Source organism: Hevea brasiliensis, chromosome 15, assembly GCF_030052815.1.
Source record: "Hevea brasiliensis isolate MT/VB/25A 57/8 chromosome 15, ASM3005281v1, whole genome shotgun sequence".
Taxonomy (NCBI): Eukaryota; Viridiplantae; Streptophyta; class Magnoliopsida; order Malpighiales; family Euphorbiaceae; genus Hevea; species Hevea brasiliensis.
The window spans coordinates 70,643,497-70,668,154 of record NC_079507.1 but is presented as its reverse complement, the minus strand read 5'-3'; the positions used below and the strand labels follow the sequence as shown (position 1 = coordinate 70,668,154).

Genomic DNA, 24,658 nt, shown 5'->3' with positions numbered 1-24,658 from the left:
GCTGAAGAAATTAATAAACAGCTGGAGTTCAGTTGGTTTAGCTTACTAACCATAGTAAACAGTTTAAATTTCGATTTCTTTAATCAATGACCATACATGGCTCCGTTAAAAAAAAGACCATACATGCCAAGCTAGTTAGGGAGAAATCTCCATGATTTCTATAAGCTGGCAATAGTTCTCATAGACGATTCCCTGTTTTAGGCGGCATAAGCTACTGACACATGAAAGTCTGCTATTCATAATTTATCAGGACAGTTGAATGCTGTTACTAGGGGAAAAATGAAGGACAAGATAATAAAGACACAAGGAATGGTACTCAAGTTCTCTGAAAAATATATATATATACATACACACACACCCAATATCGGAACTTGCTCACTTGACTATCTAATGATTTTCATAAACCAATTAAGAGCTTTGGTTAGCATAACAAGCCAAGCAAATTTCCGAAGTAAATATAGGTCTCATTAAGCAAGTCATCAAGACGCTGGCTAACAGCAGCCAAACATCTATTGATAATTTTGCAGTTTGTCTCCCCTATCAGGTAATGGTTACCTAGAGAACCCATCCCATCCAAATGCACTGGCCCTGCCACCAATAGGACATCATTAAATTGTCCGGTAGGAGAATCCTATAATGGTAGTGCCGCAGAGGTGTGCTCTCGGTAGACAAAGTACTAAAAACCACCATTGTCTATCCAAGCTTTTGGCAACAAATAGTGAAACAGGACAGGGCGAGCCACTACGAACCCATAACATGTAAGGATTCATTTTTAATGTAAAAATAAGAAGCTAAAATAATTTATTGATTAGATATTATATAAGGAAACTATCCCTTGGTTTTGGGCGGAGAAAAAATATGTGCAATACCTAGGTGAAATATCATGGATATTTATATGCCATCCTGTAAATTTAACGCTGCATCTAGTCTTCTTGAATAACAATACATGATATTATCTTCCTCTTTTCTTCAACACCATTCTTTTAAAATGAGATCTTCAAATCTCCAAAGGGCTAAATAGATTACTTAGAAATAAAGAATGAACTGAAACTTAGCGATTTTAACACTGCAAATATAGTAGATTAAGCAGCATTCTTTGCAACCGAAAAAAAAAGCTCCCACTTAGCTCCTATAAATTTAAAGCAATATTTTCTGCTAAGTCATCTGCTTTTCTTTGTTTCTTATGTTCAAAAGACATGCTACAAATAACCCTGAATTATTAAGCAATTGTAAAAACAAAACTAAAGAAAGCCCAACTGTTTAGCATCAAATTTGTACCCTCTAAAAGTGATACAACTTTCAGCAGTATGATAAGTTGAGTCATTTGTCTTGGTAATCACACAACCTGATGCCAACTTCTTAACTCATCTAGTATATAAATTAGTGCACAAGGGAATTGGGTATTTCGCGGTGTAAGTTAATTGTCACAAACTCTTAGATTAGTGTGTTGACCAAACATACAACTACACAACTGTGAGAACTAGAAACATTAATTTCCAACCACATTAAGCTACATGGAATATAATGTCATCACATAGAAATTTATACAAATATTCAAAATTGTCACATACAGGGCAGCATCTGATGGTCACTTGTTTTGTAGCATCTGATCGATTTGATCATTCTGGTTGTACAATTCCACTATTTTCTTAGCATATGAAGGTGTGTACCTGTCAGCTCTGCAAATGTTACAAGATAAAAATATTAAGAGAAGTTTCAATGTGAAATCACAAGATCCATGACTCATTTAAGTATACCTTTCTTTTCCCCAAGTGCGGTTTGTGTGCAAGTAGTTCCTGATGGTATGGTAGTCAAGCGAATAACGGGCAAATTCCAGACCCTTTGGGCCAATCTGATTTCAAAGAACCAAGTCACAATAAAAATACTCATAAAAGTTCTTTTATCAATAAATGAAGCATAAGAAAATGCTTACCAAGTTTAGTATAAATGCTATAAAATTCCCAACAAACTTTGGTGCAGGTTGAGAAGGACCCTTCCCTGAGGAAAAATTATAGTATTTAGACACTAGAAAATTTTTCGAAAAGTGAGATTTCTACATGCCATGCAGCGGAATTGGCACCCCATGTCTACTTAAAGAGCTTAAATTCGTCTCTAAAATCAGATAAGTATGAATAGATTTTCACCACATAATGACAAAAATGTTGTACATACCCAATTTTGCACTGTCATCTGCCTTGACAGTCTCCATAACAAATGGTCTCCTGTCACCCTGAAATAATATATATGTATTTTTCAGTCAGAATTTTCATAAACTAAAGAAACTTAAGCAGGATATGTTCAAGGGTTTTACACTACTAATTGTTGGAGTAATCTCCAAAAGGTCCTTTACCAAACCCAGCATTTCTCTCCCTCGTTCATTTCTGCAATTTGAACAATTCAAAGAGAGGGTTAAAGGATTCAACTTTTCACATGAAGACATTAGTAAGTGACAAACATAATTAATTTAGAAGCTGCTAGAATACTTCTTATATCGTGCTACCTGACTGTTACATATTGTGGATGTTGTGTCATGCTGACTCCAGGATATTTTGGCACACCCATATAACCAACCACCAGATCCTGGACATGGATGAGTAAAGCATTAATCAAAATCAGGTCATGTCAGGAAATAAGTGTTAACAGTTCTCTTTCTGCGTTCTTGCAAGTAATCTTTGTAGTAGAACAGTTGCTCACATCCAGTAAAAGGCAAAACTAAATTCATGTAACCTAATTCTACATGTGCAAGTTACTAAAAGACAGACAGACAGAGAGAGAGAGAGATAAAGAGGCAAAGTAGAAGTGGATTAAGGATATTGGATATAAATCACTAACCACAGAACTAAGATTTTAAACAAATCAGAGAAAATGAAAAGTTTATTCAAGTAAGTTGATAAAAGCTCACCGCTAAAGCATTTGTGTAGTCAAAACAGCTGCATAACAAAAAACAAAACTTTTGGTAGTTAGAATATCAGCTGACAAACTAGGTTTAATATTCTTCAGCAAAAATCCAAAATTTTTAATGTGTCTTATAAGCTAAATTATTTCCCAGACAATGACAAAAGTTATCAAAATTTGGGTTTTAATTCAAGAAAACATTAGCAATGTCAGGGTAAATTGATTAATCTAATTTTATAACATTCTCTACTGACGAGAAGTACTATAGTTTTCTTTTTCATTGTAAATAGAGCTCTGTATAAAGAACAAGTTACCTATAGCAAGATGGAGCAATAACATCAACTAAGTCGTTTGCTGGGAGACAGAAATAAGGAACCTGCTTTAGTTAAGATTGGAAAAGAGATGAAGCAGCAAAAATTATAAAACTTGGACCAAGCTCAAAGTAGAGGGAAAACTAAAAAAATTACCTCTTCAATGCGACCGTCCAAGTGCTTCAAGTGGACCTATGAAGAGTACAACGGTACAACAAAGTATCAATCTTTAGACAAAATACAATATATATATCAAAAGAATATCATACTTTCATACATAATAAAAAAGTGTTGTGAACAACAACATAATGCACCACTGCCCCCCAACCCACAACCCCAAAAAAAGAAAAAGAAAAAGAAAATTTCTGTTATTGTTTTTTCTTTCAGCAAGGAAAAAAGATTAGTGACAGTGGGATTTCTTCCTTAACAGTAAGGGATTGGTAGAGCTATCTTGAGACATAAGCTACATGGCAATGTATCATTTGCTATTCATATGCACAATCAAAGAAACAATCTCTCACTTTAAGTTTTTACTTTATTTTTGGATACATAGACAACGGCATTGTAGAGATCAGTGATCACCAAAATAGATAAGACATAGAATGAGTGTCAAGACAAATGATCAATCAGCACAAACCTTGTAATCTTGCATGAACTCATAATGTAGAACTGTTTCTGGTTCATCACTTGCAGCCTTTAGAAACTTATCAAGGCCTTCTCGAGTTCCATTATCCACTGTCAAAAATGAAAAGTTAGTTGTGATTTGAATTCTGTGGCAATTCTGGTAAATAAATAGCACATAACTGAACATAACCCCATCCATAACTAAAAATGTAGAAGAAATTTAAATTGCTGTATTTTTAGACTCATGTATACAACATTTTGAAAGGATTTAGAATTGACTCACACAGCGCAGCCAACAGGGAGAGGTTTGTTTTCCTTAATCTTTTAGGTTACCCTCTCAGACAGAAAGCTCAAATGTTGTACTTGAAACTATTTAAGTTGAATCCAACGTATTTTGGGGCTATCATTTATGTGCCTAGGTAAGAGGTTTGAACTAAGCAGCCAGGATATCACAATTTTGGTTGATTCAAAGAACAAAAAGAATATGAAGCATCTGATTACCACAATTGGTGCCCAATACATAAAGCTTTTCCAAATTCAAATGGTGCTCTACAGATCTTAATGCTGCAGGTTAAGAAATCAATCTGCATTACAATAGTACAAGTCACAATAAAGAAAATGAATGCAAAAAGAAAAAATTGAGAGGACAATGTCAGTTATACCCTGCACTTGGCAGCCAACACCACAGAAAAGAAGACGCTTCACACCTGCAGCCTGTTTGATAAGAGAAATTACCCTTTGCCTCACTGAACTTTTAAAGTAACATAATGTTATTATTAACCAGTAAGCTAATACAAACAAGAGGGTCATCGGTAGAGAAATTTAAAGAGCAAAAATAATGAGGTGAATTACTAGTCGAATTTTACTTGCTACTGTTTTGTTATTTGATTAAGATATTTTTATCTTTTTCCAAGAGAATTTTAAGCACGTTCTTCCATTCACAAAAACCTTAAAATCAGTGTAACACCAATGGGTAGCCAAAGCATCATTAAATTAACTTTATTTTCAGGATAATTTTCCCATGGTACCTGCTCCTGAGACCTAAGAGAAAAAAGTTCCCAATTAATGTGGACAAACGTAGGTTATTATAACTTTTTATTTAGATAAATGTACAATTGAAATCATTGTGACTGATTACAAACTGAATGCATGACATAGAAGATTGAGTATTCTTTTTCTTTAAAGGATATTATGTTCTTGGATAGGCAAAGATAAACTAAAGTAAAGGGTGACCAACTGGGATTGGCACAGTTGGTGTACACATAGGGTTTTCCTACATAAGAGCCATGAGTCCACAACTTTAGACCTTTTCCTAGGAACTAGGTGGGAAAAATAAAGTAATGGGTGAAAAGATCTGCCCCGCGCACGCGCGTGAGAGAGAGAGAGAGAGAGAGAGAGAGAATAGAATAAGTGTAAGATTATTTGTCATAAGCATAGTTACTAAGCACCTCAACCAATGCAAGAGTATTCAGATTAGGAGATAATGTTGGCTTGACACCTTTAGCTGCTATAACTTCATCTGGTGTCCTATTACAACAGAAAGGAGAAGAGATCTTCAGGAAAAATGTGTAACTTATGTAAATAACCAAATGGAAATAAAAATTAAAATAGAGGAGGCCATGATCCAAATTAGGACATGCAATTGTAAACCTGGCTAATACAGGCCTTGGAGAGAATCTGTCCTCTGGATCACTGTACCACAAAAAGAGATAGAGAGGGGGGGTGGGTTCAGTGAAATTTCATAAACTAAACAATCAACAATAGCATAAGATCAATATCATCAGCTATACTTTTTTCTTTCATAAAATTTGTAGCCCCACCTCTGCACACATATAACAGCCTCAACCATGCCAGATTTCAGCATCTCAATTGCAATAGTAGTCACTATTCCAGTCCATTGAGCTCCTGGCATCCAATAAAGTTATGCGCAGAACATATAAATTAAAACTGTGCATCAATGATTCTCAAACTCCAAGTGTCATCATCTACTTAAGAAATTAAATAACGCATTCTGGTTGGTTGTCATTTTTCAGAAGTAGTCCAAGCAAAAGGCAAATTCATATGCAATGGCATAACATGCAGTATTTGCATGAACAATATGTTTAGTGAAATAATAACTAAATAAAGAAGATTATTAGATTTAAGAATAACTGAATAAGTAGTATGCAAAACATCATAACAAGAACGAACTACAGACCCTCCATAACTAAAATAATCTTGCTGGCAGCTTCATGAAAATATACTGACTTCTCACAGCTTTCATTCTATCCAATTGTTTAAGTAATATTGGCATATATTGACAGTTATAGCCAGGAATAGAGAGGTAAACATCTATTCTAATATAAAATAATATTGATCATCTTATTAAGATTTTGAAGATCCAATAGTCTAATTTTATTTAAAAATAGATGGAAAGATAAACGTAACCTACAATTTACAAGTGTAAACCAGCATAAGCACTAGTTTAAGTGAAAAGATTCAACAATGAGAAAGGCATACCTTCTACAGGCTTAGTTTTACGAGCGTACAACAGCTCCTCATGGACCCCCATGTACATCTCATCAATAGAATCTATCTTTCTCCCTCTACCATGGACAACAGGTTCCAAACCCTGAATAAGAATATCATTTATTAAATATTTAGGGGGAAGAAAACGAAAAAGCAGATAAAGTGCATCAGATAAACAGGGTGATGCATGATAAAACGGATTTACAAATCACTTCATGAACATTCCTGAATAACAAAAGAAATTGAAACCAATAAATTGGTACTGAATTCTCATAAAAGCTCTTCTACTAAATCTCCAAACTCTTAACATTACCGTTGATAGTGCATATACCAAATAAAGAGAGCAGGAAAAAGCTAATAAAAACAAAGAACTTACTTCAATTCTAGACATTCCATCTCCAAGAAAGGCACAAGCATTCTTCACATGGGCGATGTAATAAGTATCACACAACCCACATCGACTGACCCAAGAAAGAAAATAGAAAGTGTACAAAATCAAGTAAGAAAGAACATAACAAACAAGAACGAGATTGATAAGTTTTGCGAGTCTGATTAAACCTGCAATGATCCTTTGCAGGATATGTTCCACCAGGTGGGATGGGTCTGGACCGTTCCCTCCAGTCCTCCCTTAGCTTCACCGACTTGTTTGAGGAATTGGAGTTGGCATCTGTTACAACACACAGCTCAAGCTAAATAAGAGACTCCATAGATACATACAGACAGATGCAGAGCAGAGGTGCTCATTGGGTACCTTTAGAAGAAAAAGAAGCAGAAGATAAAGAGGAAATGATGGGAAGTGAGAGCTTGCAGATTACAGAACTCATTCTCCAGATAGAGAGGGGGAAGTTGAAGAGAGAGCGTAGCTGTGCACCACATATATGGATTTGTGGCAGGGGACATGGTTAACAAAAATGCAGAAAAGCACTAAAAATAGTCACCACAAGACTGAAAAAAACATACAACGACACCGTTCCGAATATGAAATTGCGAAAAGATATTTTATAGGAAAATATCAACTTTGCAATTATTAACTTAAAAAATTATTTATTATTTGACAAATAACTCCTATGAAATAATTTGATATTTTGTGAGAAAACTCGAAGAAGCTTCCAATTTTGAATAATTTCGAATTTTTTATCATTATTTATAAATTAATTGATGCTATTTGACATATCCATCCTAATTTAATTTAGTGATTAAACTTTAGGTTTAAATTTTCATTCTCAAAATCTCTTATAAAATAAAATAAAAAAAAAATTGATGCTATCCGAGAAATTTAAAAATGCTCTACTTTCGAAAGTTTTCTTGAATTTGTTTTTGTTGTTGTTGTGCTTCCTTTGTTCGCAGCCATCCTTTTTATGTAAAAAAACATTTATGATGAAAATCATATTGAAATTTTAACATAAAAGCAATTTCAATTAGATATAAAATAATTATAAAGAGCAAAGTGATATTAAAATTAATAAATTAATTTAATATAAATTTTGAAATTAAGACATGAATACGATACAACAAAGGCACTTGAGAACATATAAATTAAAATTACAAATTATATTTCAGCCTTTAATATTTATAAAAATAACAATTATGTCATTTTTTATTTTTTTTAAAAAATATATTACGAAGAAACTATTTTTACAAATATATTTTTAGTGTTGAAATTGTTAAATATTTATTGAATATGTTAATTTTGATTTTAATTTTAAAGTCAAATTTCCTAATTTAGAGATTTAAAAAAATTTGATTATATTTTTATTTTCATCTTCAATTGATTTTTTTTGTTTTGGTAGTTTTTTGAAGGGCAATGCACAGAGCTTGATTGGATGAAAGAGAGCAATTTGGAAGATAAAAAACATGAAGAGGGAAAAACTGACTACTAACTTTTATAAACTCGGTCAAATTGTAAAATACCAAATTAAATTTGGGGGGTATCTGACACGTTTCATTTTTTTTTTTTAATCAAATCGAATCAATTTGTGAAATTTAATATCAGTTTGACCACAATCTAAATACTAAATCTTAATGCCAGATATAAAGACCAAATTAACTTTTTTATCTGAAATTCTTAAATTAATAAATTTCAAATCTCGACGCTTCATCAGATCTTTAACAGTGCTACTTCAGTTGGCCCAGCGCAAAAAGTCCAAACCAAAGCTTAGGCCTTCCCATTATATTGCCAATGCGGGTGATGGGCAGAGGCTGGGGCAGGGCAGCCACCCACCAACCGGGAATTGCGCCAATAGGATGCCCCACCCCTACATGTAAAATGCGAAATTAATTGTTACATTTCCGGGGCCTGAGCATCGTTATCATGTGTATAATGAATGTAGCAACAAAATGAAGAAACAACAAACGCACACTGATGTTTCTCATTTTTTCTGTATATCAGTGCTTTCAATCCGTTCCATAGCCAGACAAATGCCCTCTAAAATTTTGTTTGTCCAAATATAAACCAATTACAGCAACAAAGCACTTTCTTATTGTCATCTATCTAAAAAATGACAACTGGATTTGCCAAATAATTGGGAAGGCTTCTTAACACTATTTTCTCATCCGTTACAAAAGAATGATGGTATAATTAACTCAAAATATACAGATTACGACCTCGGTTGTGTTGCCAAAACAAAGGGAAGGAAGCAGCGAGGAATAAAACCAGAACTAAGCATCTTCATTTAATGATCAATTCAGATTCGCATATCAAAGAAGTTTGCTGGTTCTTCGTCTTGATGGCCCTCCAGGAAAGAGCTTCATTATCCACCCCAAAACCCTTTCAACCACCTATTTCAAGAAATAATTGCATATAACCGTCAGCAGTCAACACATGGGTGCACAAAATACCTCTAGTTTTCGTATCTGTTTGTCCAGGCCATAGGGCAACCTGGATGGGGTGGAGTAGGCAGGTCATGCAAACCTCATCTATTATTAATCCTCTGGACTTAAAATAGTTGTTTTGACATTACAGAGTAAGAGGGAAAAAAAATCCATAATTATGGGATATCAATGTAATATGGAGTATAAAAGAAAAGTCCAGGGGACAAGCAAGATAGGTTGTCTTAACACACAACATAGAAGCGCAATAGTCTATAGGGCACTCCCTTTGGGGTTCAAATAATGATTTAACATAATATGACTTGGCCCATGTTTCTTTTCACTGAACATTAGTAAGTCTAGAAATTGCTCATGATAATATAAAATAGCTAGTCTCAAATATCATACCTCATCACCCTCGTCTGCATATGCAGTATTGTCCTGTGTAGTACGAGAATCAGTTAACCTTGACGGGACATTCTCATTTGCCATACTTTGAGCAGTCAAAAGCTCTAATCTTTGAGTCTGAGCCTCGAGCTTGCGTGACAACTCATTATTTAAATCCTTCATTTATTTAAAAAAAAATGGATGATTTACATAACCAAGCTAGATATGAACATATTAAAAAAATTAAAAAAAGGGAAAAACAAAAAGAAGAAAGAAAGAAAACACCAATCATTCAAATATATAAAATTAGAACATTTCACCTGAGATTAGCATAGCAATCTGACAGATATTATATTTTCCTGATTTAGTCAAATAACTTGATTTTATGACAGTAATACACAAAGTTTAATACGTTCCCGCTATACTACAACAGTACTTTCTACTCCATTCTCCTATACTGGAATGACTTGCAGAAAAACATGAGTTGAGATGGAGCAACTAGGCATATATCCACAAGCAGTATTCCTATAAAATATTATAACTAGAAGATTTATAGGAAGCCAAATAAATTACAGGCTAACAGCACAGCCTAAAAATTACCTTAAGCCTAGAACGTTGAGATGACTCGGATGCCAAAGCTTGTATCAACTCTTCCTTTTCTATTGCTAACTGCAACGTAAACAATAAATAAGTAAAAAAACATTTCTTATTATAAATATTTGCAGTCTATTTCAACGGTCCTTTCTTATTTGTCTACCCCCCCAACCGCCCAACCAAAAAAATAACCCAAAAAAAAAAAAAAGTAAAAAGAAGGGGGGGAACCGTAAAGCATAGAATTGCAAACAACAAAAGTTAAAGAGCATACCTCCGAAATTAGCGTATTAATGTTTACAATCATCCTCATCTGATCTGGAGGAATATACACAGATGAAACTTCAATATTTGACTGGTCATTTTCAGGTAGCATGGGAAAACCAGGGGTTTCACTTCCAACAAGTGAAGGCGCATTTGTTTCCTGGTTCGAAGTATAAGGGATGGCATCTGCAATTTTAATCAAAATAAGAATCCACGACTTCAAAAGCAAGAAACAAACTTAAAAAAATGCACGAATAAAATCCAGTCCAGTGGTCACAATGGCCATCAAGAATTACCCTTCATCTGAAACCTCAGTTTCATTAGCAAAAATAATAAAAATGTCCAACATGGCTAATGCAGTTCACTAGTAAATTCAGTCAAAAAAGCAAGAACAGGAAATTTGTACTCCAATATCTAGCAAACAAACCCAAGAAACATCAATTGCCACAACTAAGTCACCATGGGACTTGCAGCTATCCCACAATGGAAATGTCTTCAATAAAGAACACACCCAAATCCAGGACTATATACAGACTGAGCCCTTAAAAACTACAGGTGACAACATAATCTTATTTCAGTAAGTTCATGTTTCATGAGTATCAAACGCATGAAAGTTATCCCCAGCCAATAAAAGAATGATTATTTTAGACCAACTCAAAGGAACCCACAAATTTATGATCAATTAAGGATGGCACAATCTTGACCTGATTCGGGAATGTTCTTTTCACTGAATTTTGAACTTATGGTCCAAAAGTCAAAGGATGCAGGAGAAAATACTTAAGAAGTTAAATAAGCCCATCTAATCGGGTCTCCAAAATTTTGCCTAAAACATGTGTTTACTGTACTATGAAATGAATTTCATTAGAAATTTTTACCTAAATCTTCTGTAGTCGTTGACATATCCTTTTTATTGTTGCAACTCTTGCTAACATCAATAGACTTTCCACTTCCTGAAGCTTTCCGTAACTTGGATTGCAATAGTTTCTTCTCTGTATTGTAAAAATGACAAGTTACACCAAAACAATAAAGGCATAAATAATAATTAATCCTTTCATTCATGATTATCCCTAAAGAAATATATCAAAGTGCTTTGGAACAATGAAAAATGGTTTTGCAGATTTTATTTCAAATAATTAGATATATTGGTATTTGAACAAGTAAATGAAATACAAGGTGAGAAGGCCAACCATATATGAATATATACCTTCTTGAAGAGCATCAATTGTTGATTGCAAGTCCTGACGATCTTTCTCTAGGCTGGACATTTTCTTTCTGCAAAATTCAGTACAGGCTGTAATTGTTGAATGTCCTTAAACTTACGGTAACAGTCACAAAAACATAAGCAATTGAAATATAAACCAGGACTACTGTGAAGTATCACCTAATGAAAAGGGCATACAAGAATAAAAGTAATACATTAGAAAGGAAGTTCCACTTTGCTTCTTGCTATTATTTAGGATGAAGCAATTAATCTAAAGTCTAGACTAAATGTGCATTATGTTTATACTTTGTACAACAAATAAAGAATTAATATCAAGCAGTACAGTGTACAAAACTTAAATAAAAATAAAGAAAATAAAGAAGGGGGAGGGAGGAGATATAAAAGACATAGCATATATAGAATAGTCTACCCTACGGTTAACCAAGGCAACAGCCTTCACTTACAAGACCCCTAGCTGGAAGTAGTCTGGAACTTTTGACACTCCTTGGTCCAGTCACAATCAAAAAGCAATACTTTTCAAGTCTAATGCTATCACCAATTTACTAATACTAGCAACAACAATGACAACAATAATAATAGAGTTTAATACTAGGAGTGAACTCTTCTAAATGGAAACAGAAACAATAGCTCATGTTATGGTCCTTTCTAGGAAAAGCCACCAACTTCTTTGCCGAGTAAAAAAAATTTCCAAACGAAGTAAAACTGTTGGCCACTGCAATTTTGCCTATTTGGAAAAAAAGAAAGCCTTTCCTTTCGCACAGAGCAAGACTCCATCCAGGGATACATTACAGACATTCACATGAAAGCCTCTACTTGAGCCAGTCATCTGTGTCTCATTAAAGCATCAGCATTATCTTGGATTCTCAAAATGCCAGTCTCCCAATATATGGTCCTCTTTATCTCTTAACTTTGCTCAACTTCAATACTACTGATTGTTCTTACATAATGCATGTAAACAAAGCATGTACAGTTAAACAAAATGCTTCTATATGCGTCAGTTTAGGGATGCCATTGCAGCTACTTTTGAGTTTTGCCAAGGCACATGTTTGGATGCTTTATCCACAAGCAGTCAAAGCCTTCTTTGATGGTGCTTTTGGGCTATTGTGGCCATAACCATTACAAACAAGCAGCTTTTACGATAAATTTCAAAGCACCCAAGAACAGCTTTTAGCCAAAGCTTTCAACTAAGTACCTGCAACAGCATCCCCAGAACACACTTTGCACCTAGCATTGAAAACAACCTGTGCATGTACACTAATATGAATATGGCGCAACAGTACAAGAGGACCAAGTTAAAATGAAAATGTACAACACAAATTCTCCATTTTCAGTCAAATAAAAGGAAACACATACTTGTATGAAGCAATTTCAGTATGTGAGTTCTCCAATTGCCTCTCCAGCTTTAGTTCATTAGACCTTAGTCTGAGTGCCTACATAAATTAGTTACAACGCTTGAGGGATCCAGTATTCATTTCAACATTTAACCTCAGAATCTAGAACGTCCATAAGAAACTTAGGGAAAAAGATGGAATGAAAACAAGAAGAAACAAGCATACCAACAAAATTCACTACCTTCTCTTCCAAACCAATAACCTCAGAAGCCAAAATCTTTCCACGTTCATCAGCAGCATTACACTCAAGTTTTGCATTTGCATATTCCATTTTGACAGAATCAAGTTCCACCTGCTAACATCAGTCGCATACAATAATCAAAATGTAAGTGAACAATAAAGTCCACAGTTACTGCTGTCCCATCTATCCCAGTTGTTTGATGATATGCATGTCAAACAGATTGTTAAAAATGAAAATACAGTCTCCTTTGCTCCTCAATATTAAGCATTGGCCGCCTAAAATTCAAGCGAAAATAAATACATTAGAACACCCTAACCCTTTTTCTTTCTCTCCTTGGGCTTCTCCCAGCCAACCTCAAATGTCATAGAGGCGACAAACATGGCTCTCACTAGTGCAGAGCTGTTGCAAGTAGTAGTGATTTCTTATAAGCAACAGTCATGATAAATGGATAGCAATGGTCATCAGTGACCAGGAAATGACTGGATAACTGATGAAGGCTGGGCCCCCTTATCAACCCAACTTGAGATCAATAAAAAGAAATAGGCAATTGAACAATGAAAATGTTGTCAAGATTAGCATACATGTATAAACTTTGAAAATGAGGAAAACTGTTATTGTCCACAAATAAGACAATGGAAACAACCTAGAACAATGACTGCAAATGTTGGTCAGCATTCTGTGTTGTTTTCTCCTTTTGTCATTTCAAAAATCCTAAAAATTATGAATTCAATCTTCTCGACCAAACTAGCTACTGGCATCATAAGGATGCAAGTGGCAATGAACTTTCATTGAACATTGAAGAGCTATGCTCAGCTCAGCTGAGGCTCAAGAATATACCAAACCATAACTCATTCCATCACTCAAATAAGCTAGAGAAGCATAATGCCAGACATGTAGGCAACCATGGGCCATGGCCATCAACATCAGGTGGCTGAACTTCAGTAGTTTCAAGATAAAGACAACATTTATAACACAACTTTCAATATTAAATTCAATAGATTCATTTAAAAAATGGAATCTTAATGTATTTAATCCTAAAAAGTAAGTTTTCTAGCTGGTACATAGCAAGCAAGTACACAGATACATGCACTGACATAAAAAAAAAAAAGTACCACATAGATGCATGCATAAGAAACAGTAATAGATGCATACATAAGAAACAGTAAGTAGGAGAGAATTACAACTGACCAAACAATATTAAATTCAATAGATTCATTTAAAAAATGGAATCTTAATGTATGTAATCCTAAAAAGTAAGTTTTCTAGCTGGTACATAGCAAGCAAGTACACAGATACATGCACTGACATTAAAAAAAAAAGTACCACATAGATGCATGCATAAGAAACAGTAATAGATGCATACATAAGAAAAAGTAAGTAGGAGAGAATTACAACTGACCAAATGGGCCTTGATTTCCTCCTGCAATTTCTCCATGTCGGATTTTAATTGGTTGACAACACTTCTCTAGAGAAAAGTCGAACCAATATGCAAACAAGAAAAAAAAAATAAAAACAAAGACGAGTTATAATCAAATGAAAATTAATAAGCATCACAAGATAGGCTGAATGATTAAAATAAACAATGGGACTAAGCCAAGTTGAGGACTGTTATCATCATCTTTAACTATCAAAACATAAAGCCATAATGCCACAAGGATCTCATTACAGAAGCCTACCTGTTGGTTATAATTATCTGTCAATGATGAGTTTTCAGCAGCCAGGGACTCTGCCAAAGCACGAGAAGCTTCAAGAGCTCGTTGCAAAGAGAATTTTTCTTGGGTCAAGTCTTCAATATGCTGCACAATAGGACCAATGTTAATGGCAGTAGAGAAGGAATCCAATGCAACAAACTAATAAAGACAGCAACAACCAATACAGTAATACACATAAGGCGATCATAACAAACGGAAATGAGTAAAAACAAAATGTAACAATGCTGTTTACTTTTCTGTATAAATGGCATAAACATTTGAACTCTTCAAGGCATTAAGAAAATATTCTTCAATAATGCTTCATGCAGTAGTTTCAAAAGCTTTCAACAGCATCAGAAAGGCCTGGATGGGTGAATATGAGTACATAACATCAAAAGTACAATATCAAAATGACCCTCCAAACCCATGCACACCACTTCCTTTAGAAGAAACAGGTAAAACAACAAATGGCTCATACATGGACTTTTGCATCTAATCAATAGTCCCTAATCAAATTTCCAAATTAAAACTTTGTTTGTAGGAAGATGGAGAGTGCTCAAATACCACTTAAATAACCATGCATATTGCAAAGGTGTGAAGTGAGCATAATCAAGTGTTTGGTGAATACAGAAGCTATGCAGCTAATACCACCCAACTCTGCCACCTTAGCTAGAGTAAACCTCCATGGCATGGTAAAGATAAGTGGATTCAAAAGCCGCCCTGCAATGCTCTATTTTCAGTCTCTTTGATCTATTTCCCAAGTCTACTTGTATTTGAGGCAAGATTGGAGATGGCATTATCAAAAAGGTCATTAGCCAGGTGATTCAATGTCATTGCACATTCCAGTGACTTTTTAATTGTTATAGCATCCCTAATATTTCAACATTGCTATTCTGACAACAAAGGGGCAAGTGCGCAGTCCTGACTCCTAATCCCACTGAAGATGATAAGATCTAAAAAATGAAATCTTCACTTCTTCATTCCAACAGTATTTGTGTTGTCCCCACCCCTCCCATCTCAGAATACACTATATGTACAATGATAATTCTAGGTTTTATTCCCTTTGGCTAAAATTTCAAACAATATAAAGTGCAATATTCAGGACAACTCATGCCATGCCACACATGTTTCATATTAATTCCAATATAAATATTAAATTGATTAGTTATTCTTTATTAAGTTTAACTTTCAAAAACACAGACACAATTTTACAGCCAATAGCTAATTCAGAACTCAACAAAAATAAAAGACAAACAGAGTAAGCACTAATTAAAAAGAATACCTGTTCCAAAGTAGCAAAATCTTCATTCTGTTTAGATGAATATAGCTCATGCTTTCTCTCCAAGCTATTCTCATTAACATTCTGGGTCATTAGATCAAACCCATTGCTAGAGGGTACAGAAAATTTCACCAAATGCTGTCCCACATTTTCATTCTGTCCTGATGGCTTCTGGAAAGCAGATGATCCTAGATCATCCATGCCATCTGATTTTATGTCCTGATTTTGTGGTTCAGTACTTTGGAAAGTTGAAGGAGCTCTAGGAACAATAAGTGAATCAAGGAAGGATGGTCGAGATCTCCTAGGGTTAGGTTCAGATGTTCCTGGAAATAGTTGAACAAGATTTGTGGAGCTCCTAATATCTGAACTGAAACCAATTGATTCAAATGTTTGCACATCTCTCCCATATACACTAGAATTTTGAGTTGAGCTAAATGCATTATCCTTCAAAAAACTGTTTTTTTCCGTTGACTGGAATGGAGTAGATTGACTATAACTGCTATCAAAACCTTTTCCTTCTTGTGAGTGTGGTGCAATAGAATGGTCTGAAAATTTCCCATATGGCACTTGACCTTGGCTCCCAGTATATGTTTTGGAGTCATTACTCATTTCATCAGTCCCTCGGCCATTATCAACACCTGTTCCAGAAAATCCTGAGGTATGATAGCCCTCAAAATCATGATTTTCAGAAAATCCTGAGGCATCGTATCTCTTAAATCCATGATTATTTGTGTGTCTCTGAACTAGATCTGCCAAAGATGTCTTGGAATCACTCTTTGATGGACGATTAGCAACTGCACCTACCAAAAAATTTTGCTCTGCTTTTGTACTACTATTAGTTATGTTGCTGTCATTGTTGATAATTCCATTATATGGTTCAATAGGTCTGCCAGGTCCATCAGATGTACCAGCTCCATCTGAATCTGTAACCCTTACACGTTCAGCCTCTAAAGGTTGTTTCTGATCTACAATAACATCAGAAGAAAGAGGTTGACTTGTGGCTGCAGCTTTTTTGGCTCGGTCTGCTGTTTTTTTCTTACGGAACTCTTCCAGCTGGAAAAATACAAAAGGACAAAAACATAAAAAAAAATTGAGAAAATTGACATTTAAAAAAAATGGTGTATGAGTCTTCCTAGTGATGTTCGTGCATTATACTCATTAAAAAAAACAAATTTAAAAAAAACAGGGATTAACAAATGATATTGCTAATAAATGTAAATGTTGTAAACAACTGAAGCCGCTAAATCCAAGAAAAATTATCAAAGACCACTAACCAAAGCACAGTTCTAGAAGGAGAGTGAATATATTGCTAAATTTATGGCACTATTGTATAAACTACTTGCTTTCAAGCCATTGATCCACATTGCACAGCCAGAGACTATGACAATCACACTAGACAATTGTCTCTTAAAATGGATCATGAAACATGCATACTTAAACAGAGGACAATTGAGAACTAACATTACATGTCAAAGTTTAAACCACGAAAAATATGAATGAAAATGCAATCCACAGAAATACATCACCTTAGGCATTTACAGCCAATGAATTTCCGACAATGTGATAAATTTTGATGTTAAATGTCAATGCTTGACCAGAGGTCCAATTAATATTAATATCTCAAGTTATATTACAAATACATGCACTGTAGGATGCATATTAATGGCCAATTCTTAACCATAGATTCATGTCAGATGCAGTCTAATATCAAATTGGAAGTCTATATCATTATCTGTCACTCAAAATAAGAAAATTAGAAAGATGAGCTTTAGGCTTCCTTTATTGGCTTGGTAATTCAGCCAGTGAGGGTTGCAATCCCACGTGCACAGAAAAATAAAGTTCTGGCGGTAAAAAGCATGGCACTCTAATTCCATCTCACAGAGTTGATGCAACCGACCTAAACTCTCATTAACGGATGCTTAAAACATCAAAATATATTTGTCAAATAACCTCCACATTCATAAAAATTAAATAAATCCACTCTGGTTGCAGACACAATTCAGCATTATAATGTAAGTGCTTATTCAGACAAAAACCATTACCAGGCAAAGAAACTGACCATTCTCTCGTTTCTACCTAAATCAAATACATAACAGCCATGAATTTACAAGAAAAAAACCAATGACCGCACCCATTACCAAATTTGAATTGCAAATATTGGAAATCCATCTTCACGTATTGCAAAAGCAAAAAATTTCGTGCAGATAAATGATAATATCATGATTTTGCATGAAACCGATCAAACAATTACGCATACCCGTCTCTTTCCGGCTTCAAGATGCTCTTGCTTCCGTGAGCTTGGCAACACCTGCGCCGACGCCATTTAACCCTCCAAATCCCCAAAAAATAACAACCTCAAATCTCATCCAATTAAACCATCTAGCAAAAAACAAATAAAAAAACCGTGACCAATCGGCGTCAAAAATCCCAAAGAGAAACCCTAGAGTTTGGAATTCAATACGTATCAGGCTTTTTAAAATAAATAAATAAATATAATATTTTTCAAACGGTAAGCCAAAATGGAATCGAATTTGAAATATGTTTGAATTCTGGAAATTAGGAAAACACTGAATCTTAGAATCGTACGGACAAACAGAGCAGAGGCAAGGTCCGATCAGATCGGGGAGAGATGAAGGAGGAAGAAGCTGTAGGCTTGTGCAAATTGAGATGTCCTGGCAGGCAGATCTCCTCGCTTTTCTCCTTCTGATTTTTCTTTTTTCTTTTTTTTTTTTTTTAATTTCTTGTTTTGGGTTTAAATTTGGTGTGTATGACAGTACCACCTGCTGGTGCTTTTGAAAAATGACATCTCGTAGATCTACTGCAACCGGCAGTTTTGCTGATGATCATTTTTTCTTTTTCAAGTCCAATTTTAATCTTTCTATAATTGAATCAACAATTTTTTCTATTTAAAATTAACTTTAATTAAAATTCCAACTCAAAAATGAATCAAATGTCACCAAATTACTAAATTAATAAAATTAAAATTAGTAAATAAATTTATTTAAAACGTATTAAATACTTTGATAAAATGCCAAATTTTTTAAACTTAATAATTATGATATGCACATAATATAAATTTGATTTCTATGAGCATGAGTTTTATAATTATTAAATTAAAAATTCTTATTAAAATTTATATATAATCAAATAATATATATATATATATAATTAAAAATATTAAAATATATATAATGAGAATATGAATTTAAGTATTGCTAAATTCATTTTCATATAATTTGTTATAGATTTATTTTTCCTTTTTTAATATTAAAGGAGATAAATTGTTCTTGGTATGATTTCTGCTAAATAACCCAACATTTACCACTATAAAAAAAAATTGTGCATTTATAAACAGTTGTGGATCAATGTATAAAAACTAAATTATAAAATACTATTAAAAAATGTAAAAAATATAATATTAATATTATAATTAAATTGTAAAAAAAATATTATATATTACATCACTATTAATGCTATCAAATATATCTATCTTTATTACATTTTTTTAATTTTAAATTTTATCAAAAATATGATTTAATAACTAAATTTTTGAAAGATTAATTTATAAGTATTTATAAACATATATAAAAATGTTTTTAGCAAAAAGAGAGTCAATTGATGCCTTATTTTCCTAAACACATTGCCATTATTTATAAAATACTTAATTATTATAAGAAAGTTAAATTAATAATTTTGTTGCATTTATTTTTAATTCTATATGTAAAAATAATAAATCATGTAATTATTTATATGAATATTATGAAAAAAAAACAGTATTGTTAAAGTTACACAATATGCAAGGCAGACTACTTTGGATACGTAGAAAGTTATTGCACCAATTTTTCTGTGAAATACTTTTGAAGACGGTGTTTAGTTTGATTTATAAATTAGTAAAATATATTTATAAATAAAAAATCTTACATATATTATTATATTTAACTTATAAATTAAAGAAATTATTTAAAATAAGTGATAAGTTATACTCATTACTCATAATTTATCTACTTAAAAAAAATTACTATTTGATTAAATACAAAAATTTATATTATTCAAATAACTTTTAAAAATATCAATACTATCGTCATTTTAATAAGTAAAATATTTAATTATATATTTTTTATTATTTTAATAAATTAAATTATTTTTAAGTATATTTTAACAAAAAATTTAAACTACTTAAAATTAATTTTTACATAATTTTATTGAATAATTATTTATTTATTTTTAAATTAATTTATAAATTAAAAAAATAAATTTAAGTCAAGAGTTTGAATGTTTGACCATTAATATAAAGCTGACGAGAACAAAAATGTTAATTCAATAATAAAAAAAAAATAAAAGAAAACTAAGGAAATTATGTGATTTACCATTGCATCAAATGCTTATCTGTGAGTGTTTCAATTATAGAATAAATATAATCATATTTCTATTTTCTCCCAAAAGTTGTAAAGGAAGTTCTAGCGATGCCCATTAGCAAAAGCGGGAAAAAGAAAATACTACTTGGGCGATTTTCTTTATCTAGTTTGCGATCAAAATATTTGAAGGCATGGGCATGCGCAGAGTATCAGGCTAAAACCAAAAGCAGGCAACAAATAAAACATAATTAGCGTTGTGATAAACACCCTCAATATTCAGATTAAAGACATAACATCTAAAAATGAAATTATATCTTTTAACAATAAATAAGACAAAATTGATAATCAATCGAGATACAATAGTAGTTAGGTTAGAGTACATTGATTATAAAGATAAAATAAGCAAGTTATCAATTTGCTTAAGTCCAAGTGCCACGTCCAACGAAATTACTGGGGCATTACCTTAGGGCCTTGTGGTGATCCTGTTCAAGTAAGTTCGTACCTCTGTGTCCTTTAGCACAAAGGAGACAGGAACCTAAGTCTGGTGGATGAACTATGATCGTGGGATCAGAGCGTGACTAACGGCTGGATCAGTTCTTTGGAATTGTCCTTGGCTGTAAAGGATCGTTCTCAGTTAGAATTTCCTTACTGGGTTGGAGCTTAACCGTTATAGGATTAGTGTATGTAAGAACCAAAAAGTAGTGAAATGAAGATGAACTTTTTAACAGGATTGTTGTTATAGTTGAACGTGTTATAAATTTATGCACGAGTTATGGGTAAGAGTTAATGGATAATTATGTTTTGTTGCATGATAAACACAACAAAGGATGATCAAATTGCTTACCTATTCAGATCTCAACACATTAAACACATATCTCAAATGATGCAAATGCTCATCCATGTTTTTGCTATAGATCAAGATGTCATCAAAATAAACTACCATAAATCTGCCAATGAATTGTCTAAGCACATGGTTCATTAACCTCATGAAAGTATTAGGTGCATTGGTTAACCCAAATGGCATAACCATCCACTCATACAACTCATATTTTGTCTTGAATGCGGTTTTCCATTCATCCCCCTATTTCATTCTAATTTGATGGTAACCACTTTTCAAATCAATATTTGTAAACACACTTGCACCAAGCAACTCATTAAGCATATCATCCAATCGAGGAATGGGATGTCTATACTTTACCGTGATTTTGTTGATAGCACGGCAATCTACATACATTCTGAATGTCCCATCCTTTTTTGGTACAAGAAGCACTGGAACTGCACATGGACTCATACTTTCACACACATAGCCCTTTGCCAAAAGTTCCTCCACTTGCCTTTGTTGTCTTTTGTCTCTTCAGGATTACTCCTATATGCTGGTCTGTTTGGAATTGGAGCACCTGGAATGAGGTCAATTTGGTGTTCTATCCCCCGAATTGGTGGCAAACCCAAAAGAAGATCATCTGGAAACACATCCTCAAATTCCTGTAATAAAGAAACAGCACCACTAGGCAAGTTTTAGTCAATGCCAAATAAACATAAATTTACCTCCTGATACATAAGCACACAAAGAGGTCTCCCCCCTTGTAAGGCTTCCCTCACTTCTTTTCCTCTCACATACAAACTCATTTTCACTCTTTTCTTTTTCTTTTACTTCTTTTGCTCTCACTTTCCTTTCATTTTTCCTCTCATCAAGCTCGGCCTCTCTCAAATTTTCTCTCCAATCTTTCTTTTCCTCAATTGATTTTAAGATCCTCACTTGGTCTTCATGCACTTGAAATGGTGACATAGGAAGCAAAGTGTAGGTTCAGCCATCTTTCAAAACTGTATACTTGTTCTTTTTCCCATCATGAACCACACTTCTATCAAATTGCCATGGATGGCCCAACAATAAATGGGTAGCTACCATAGGCACCACATCACAAACTACCTCATCATGATACTTTCCAATGCTAAAAGGCACTACAACCTGTTTGGTAACTCTCAATTTCCCACAATCATTAAGCCATTGGAGACTATATGGCTTTGGATGCAAAGTGGTAGGCAACCCCAATTTCTCAACCAATAAGCTACTAGCAACATTGCAGTAACTACCACTATCCGCAATCACACTACATAGTTTCTCATTCACCAAACATCTAATATGAAAAATATTGTCCCTTTGCACCTCATCTCCATCACCCAAACTGACTTGTGCACTCAAAATGCGCATAGTGACAAGGACATTACCATCCAGAGGAGCTTGCTCTCCCTCATTAAGATACTTATCATCACTAGCACTCTCTTCGGCCTTTTCTTCACTACTCTCCCATTCTCTATCTTCTCTAATAAACATCACTCTCCTGTTTGGACACTCATTGGAATAATGCTCCCTTTCCAAACACTTGAAGCACTTTACATCCCTTGCTCTATTTTTCACCTTCTTATTTTTCTCTTATTGTCACACCTTACCCCTCTGTAAGGCATAACATGATCCCGTAGTATACTTAATGAATTACCGACTCCATCTACCGATAACCCATTAAATACACTACAAGGGATTTTAAAACAATTTTCTTACTTTTTGAAAGTGGTGAGCTTTTCTAGCAGGTATTAAAAACATTTACTTGAAGTTTAAAGATTTGATAAAATTTTTGTCCATTTTTATTTTTTGGCAAATTTTGAAAAAATTTCGGCAGAGTGCCGTCTGTATTTGAGAAAACCGAAAATTTTACCTGTAGAAAACACTTCCAATATAACACTTCATCAATTCACAACCACCATTATAACTCAAATCAGCACAATTTCCTCCAAACTCCACAATTCAATCAATATTTCACAACTCGAAATTTCAATTCAATTATTTCCAAAAATAATAATAATTAATTTCATACACATTGCATTAAAGAAAAATTAATTTACATTTATCAGCCCAAAAATTACATCAGAAAATTCAAAATAATATTATTACAAAATCTGTACAACTGCTCATGACCAATTTACAAATGTACATACAGTCAATTACATCAAAATAAACATGTACAATTAGGGTATAAAATTATACTCGAAAAAGGTCCAGAAGTAGCTCTGAAATCCTCAGCAGCTTACTCCGCTGCTCTACTAGTTTCTCTATCTGCAACAACAATAAACAGTCATCGCTGAGTACTCTGACTCAGTAGTGTACAACATACTATGCATAAATCAAATCACATTTATTCAAATATGGTACTAAAAATGAAAACAAATACAAAACACAATTTATAATTTTAATCAAAACAGTCTTATTTCGGAAGTTCCAAAATAGATTTCATAAAAATACACAGTTATATCATGCCATCAGTACAATGTTCATCTCAATAGCCGGAGGCTTATGAGGAATCTCAAGGCTAGTTAGCTCAAACTATGGGTACCCATTCAATTTCTTCCTCTACTGGCACACACCTCAACACTTCAGCCGGATAGAGAATTCAAAATTCAAAACTAATTCCTCCCACTAGGCATGCTAGTGAGGCATTCAGATATATGGCCATGACACTGTGGTTTCAAAACTATCTTAACATTTTACTAAATATTTATTGACAATTCAAACACATACAATTAAATTTCCAACAATTTAAGTCAAAAGTATAATATTTATTTCATTCACAAATTTACAATAAAAATAAATCACAATTTATTCATCAAAACAAATTGTCAAGAGAATTTACAGAAAAATTTTATGTTGTGCACAAACTTTGTGCGAGTCGCCTCTAGGCCTTGACTCAATGTCTCGGGTTCTTTCTCAGTATTCTTTTCAACTGAAACACAAAATTTTATAGTGTTTCAGTATCATAACATATAATAAATTCAATAATAAATTCACAATTACTTATGTCTAGCTCTAATATGCTTAATTTAACATTCTTTAAATTTTGCATTTCGAGTTTACTATTCACGATACTATTCAACTCAAATTATTGACTTTCTTATGCTTAATAGGTATGGGAATTTCAATTTTACCCACATACCACATTTTGGTTGCTTAATTTGTTGATTTTGGTTGCCCCTTCAATTTTTAGGTCTCCTAGGCACAATTTCAAATTTTCAGTTTTGATGTCTTGTTTTTCACTGTTCCATTGGTCATGTTTCTGTGAGAATTTAGCTAAGTGTTCTCCATAGAAGTTGTTCATTCTTGT

The 24,658-nt window shown here is 33.5% G+C and overlaps 2 protein-coding genes and 1 non-coding gene across 5 annotated transcripts; 1 reads left to right on the top strand and 2 right to left on the bottom strand.

The window, feature by feature from the left end:
* Positions 1-1,396: 1,396 nt before the first annotated feature.
* On the bottom strand, positions 1,397-7,249 carry LOC110632189 (7-hydroxymethyl chlorophyll a reductase, chloroplastic). Its single transcript, XM_021780310.2, has 19 exons — positions 7,090-7,249; positions 6,897-7,005; positions 6,715-6,799; positions 6,330-6,441; positions 5,651-5,735; positions 5,481-5,522; positions 5,279-5,357; positions 4,493-4,544; positions 4,332-4,394; positions 3,844-3,941; positions 3,363-3,398; positions 3,210-3,271; positions 2,903-2,930; positions 2,501-2,580; positions 2,312-2,381; positions 2,173-2,230; positions 1,934-1,998; positions 1,758-1,852; positions 1,397-1,679 (listed from the first exon to the last, which is right to left on the bottom strand). Exons 1-19 carry the CDS (start codon positions 7,160-7,162, stop codon positions 1,589-1,591), a joined length of 1,383 nt encoding a protein of 460 aa, XP_021636002.2. The 5' UTR covers positions 7,163-7,249; the 3' UTR covers positions 1,397-1,588.
* A 1,444-nt stretch (positions 7,250-8,693) lies between these two features.
* LOC110632188 (protein BLISTER) lies at positions 8,694-18,960 on the bottom strand. Of its 3 annotated transcripts, none has more exons than XM_021780308.2 (13): positions 18,743-18,960; positions 18,410-18,531; positions 16,156-17,205; positions 14,859-14,978; positions 14,582-14,647; positions 13,183-13,296; positions 12,964-13,040; positions 11,593-11,660; positions 11,264-11,377; positions 10,399-10,574; positions 10,134-10,202; positions 9,555-9,710; positions 8,694-9,116 (listed from the first exon to the last, which is right to left on the bottom strand). In XM_021780308.2, exons 2-13 carry the CDS (start codon positions 18,473-18,475, stop codon positions 9,036-9,038), a joined length of 2,157 nt encoding a protein of 718 aa, XP_021636000.2. In that variant the 5' UTR covers positions 18,476-18,531; positions 18,743-18,960; the 3' UTR covers positions 8,694-9,035. The 3 variants fall into 3 exon arrangements, with proteins under 3 accessions (XP_021636000.2, XP_021635999.2, XP_021636001.2); XM_021780307.2 differs by having other exon boundaries at positions 18,739-18,959; XM_021780309.2 differs by having other exon boundaries at positions 13,183-13,293; positions 18,739-18,957.
* A 1,988-nt stretch (positions 18,961-20,948) lies between these two features.
* On the top strand, positions 20,949-21,183 carry LOC131174360 (small nucleolar RNA U3). Its single transcript, XR_009144608.1, has one exon. It is a non-coding gene; the product is annotated as a small nucleolar RNA U3 (small nucleolar RNA).
* Positions 21,184-24,658: the final 3,475 nt, after the last annotated feature.

Excerpts from the sequence above, each read along its gene's own strand:
- LOC110632189 (XM_021780310.2), bottom strand. The coding sequence starts at position 7,162 with ATGAGTTCTGTAATCTGCAAGCTCTCACTTCCCATCATTTCCTCTTTA. Across the intron at positions 7,006-7,089 it reads TGCTTCTTTTTCTTCTAAAG|ATGCCAACTCCAATTCCTCA; the intron begins GTACCCAATGAG and ends GTGTTGTAACAG. Across the intron at positions 4,545-5,278 it reads ATACTCTTGCATTGGTTGAG|GCTGCAGGTGTGAAGCGTCT; the intron begins GTGCTTAGTAAC and ends CTTATCAAACAG.
- LOC110632188 (XM_021780308.2), bottom strand. The coding sequence starts at position 18,475 with ATGGCGTCGGCGCAGGTGTTGCCAAGCTCACGGAAGCAAGAGCATCTT. Across the intron at positions 13,297-14,581 it reads AGGAAATCAAGGCCCATTTG|CAGGTGGAACTTGATTCTGT; the intron begins GTCAGTTGTAAT and ends GACTGATGTTAG. Across the intron at positions 11,661-12,963 it reads ACTGAAATTGCTTCATACAA|AAAGAAAATGTCCAGCCTAG; the intron begins GTATGTGTTTCC and ends TGAATTTTGCAG.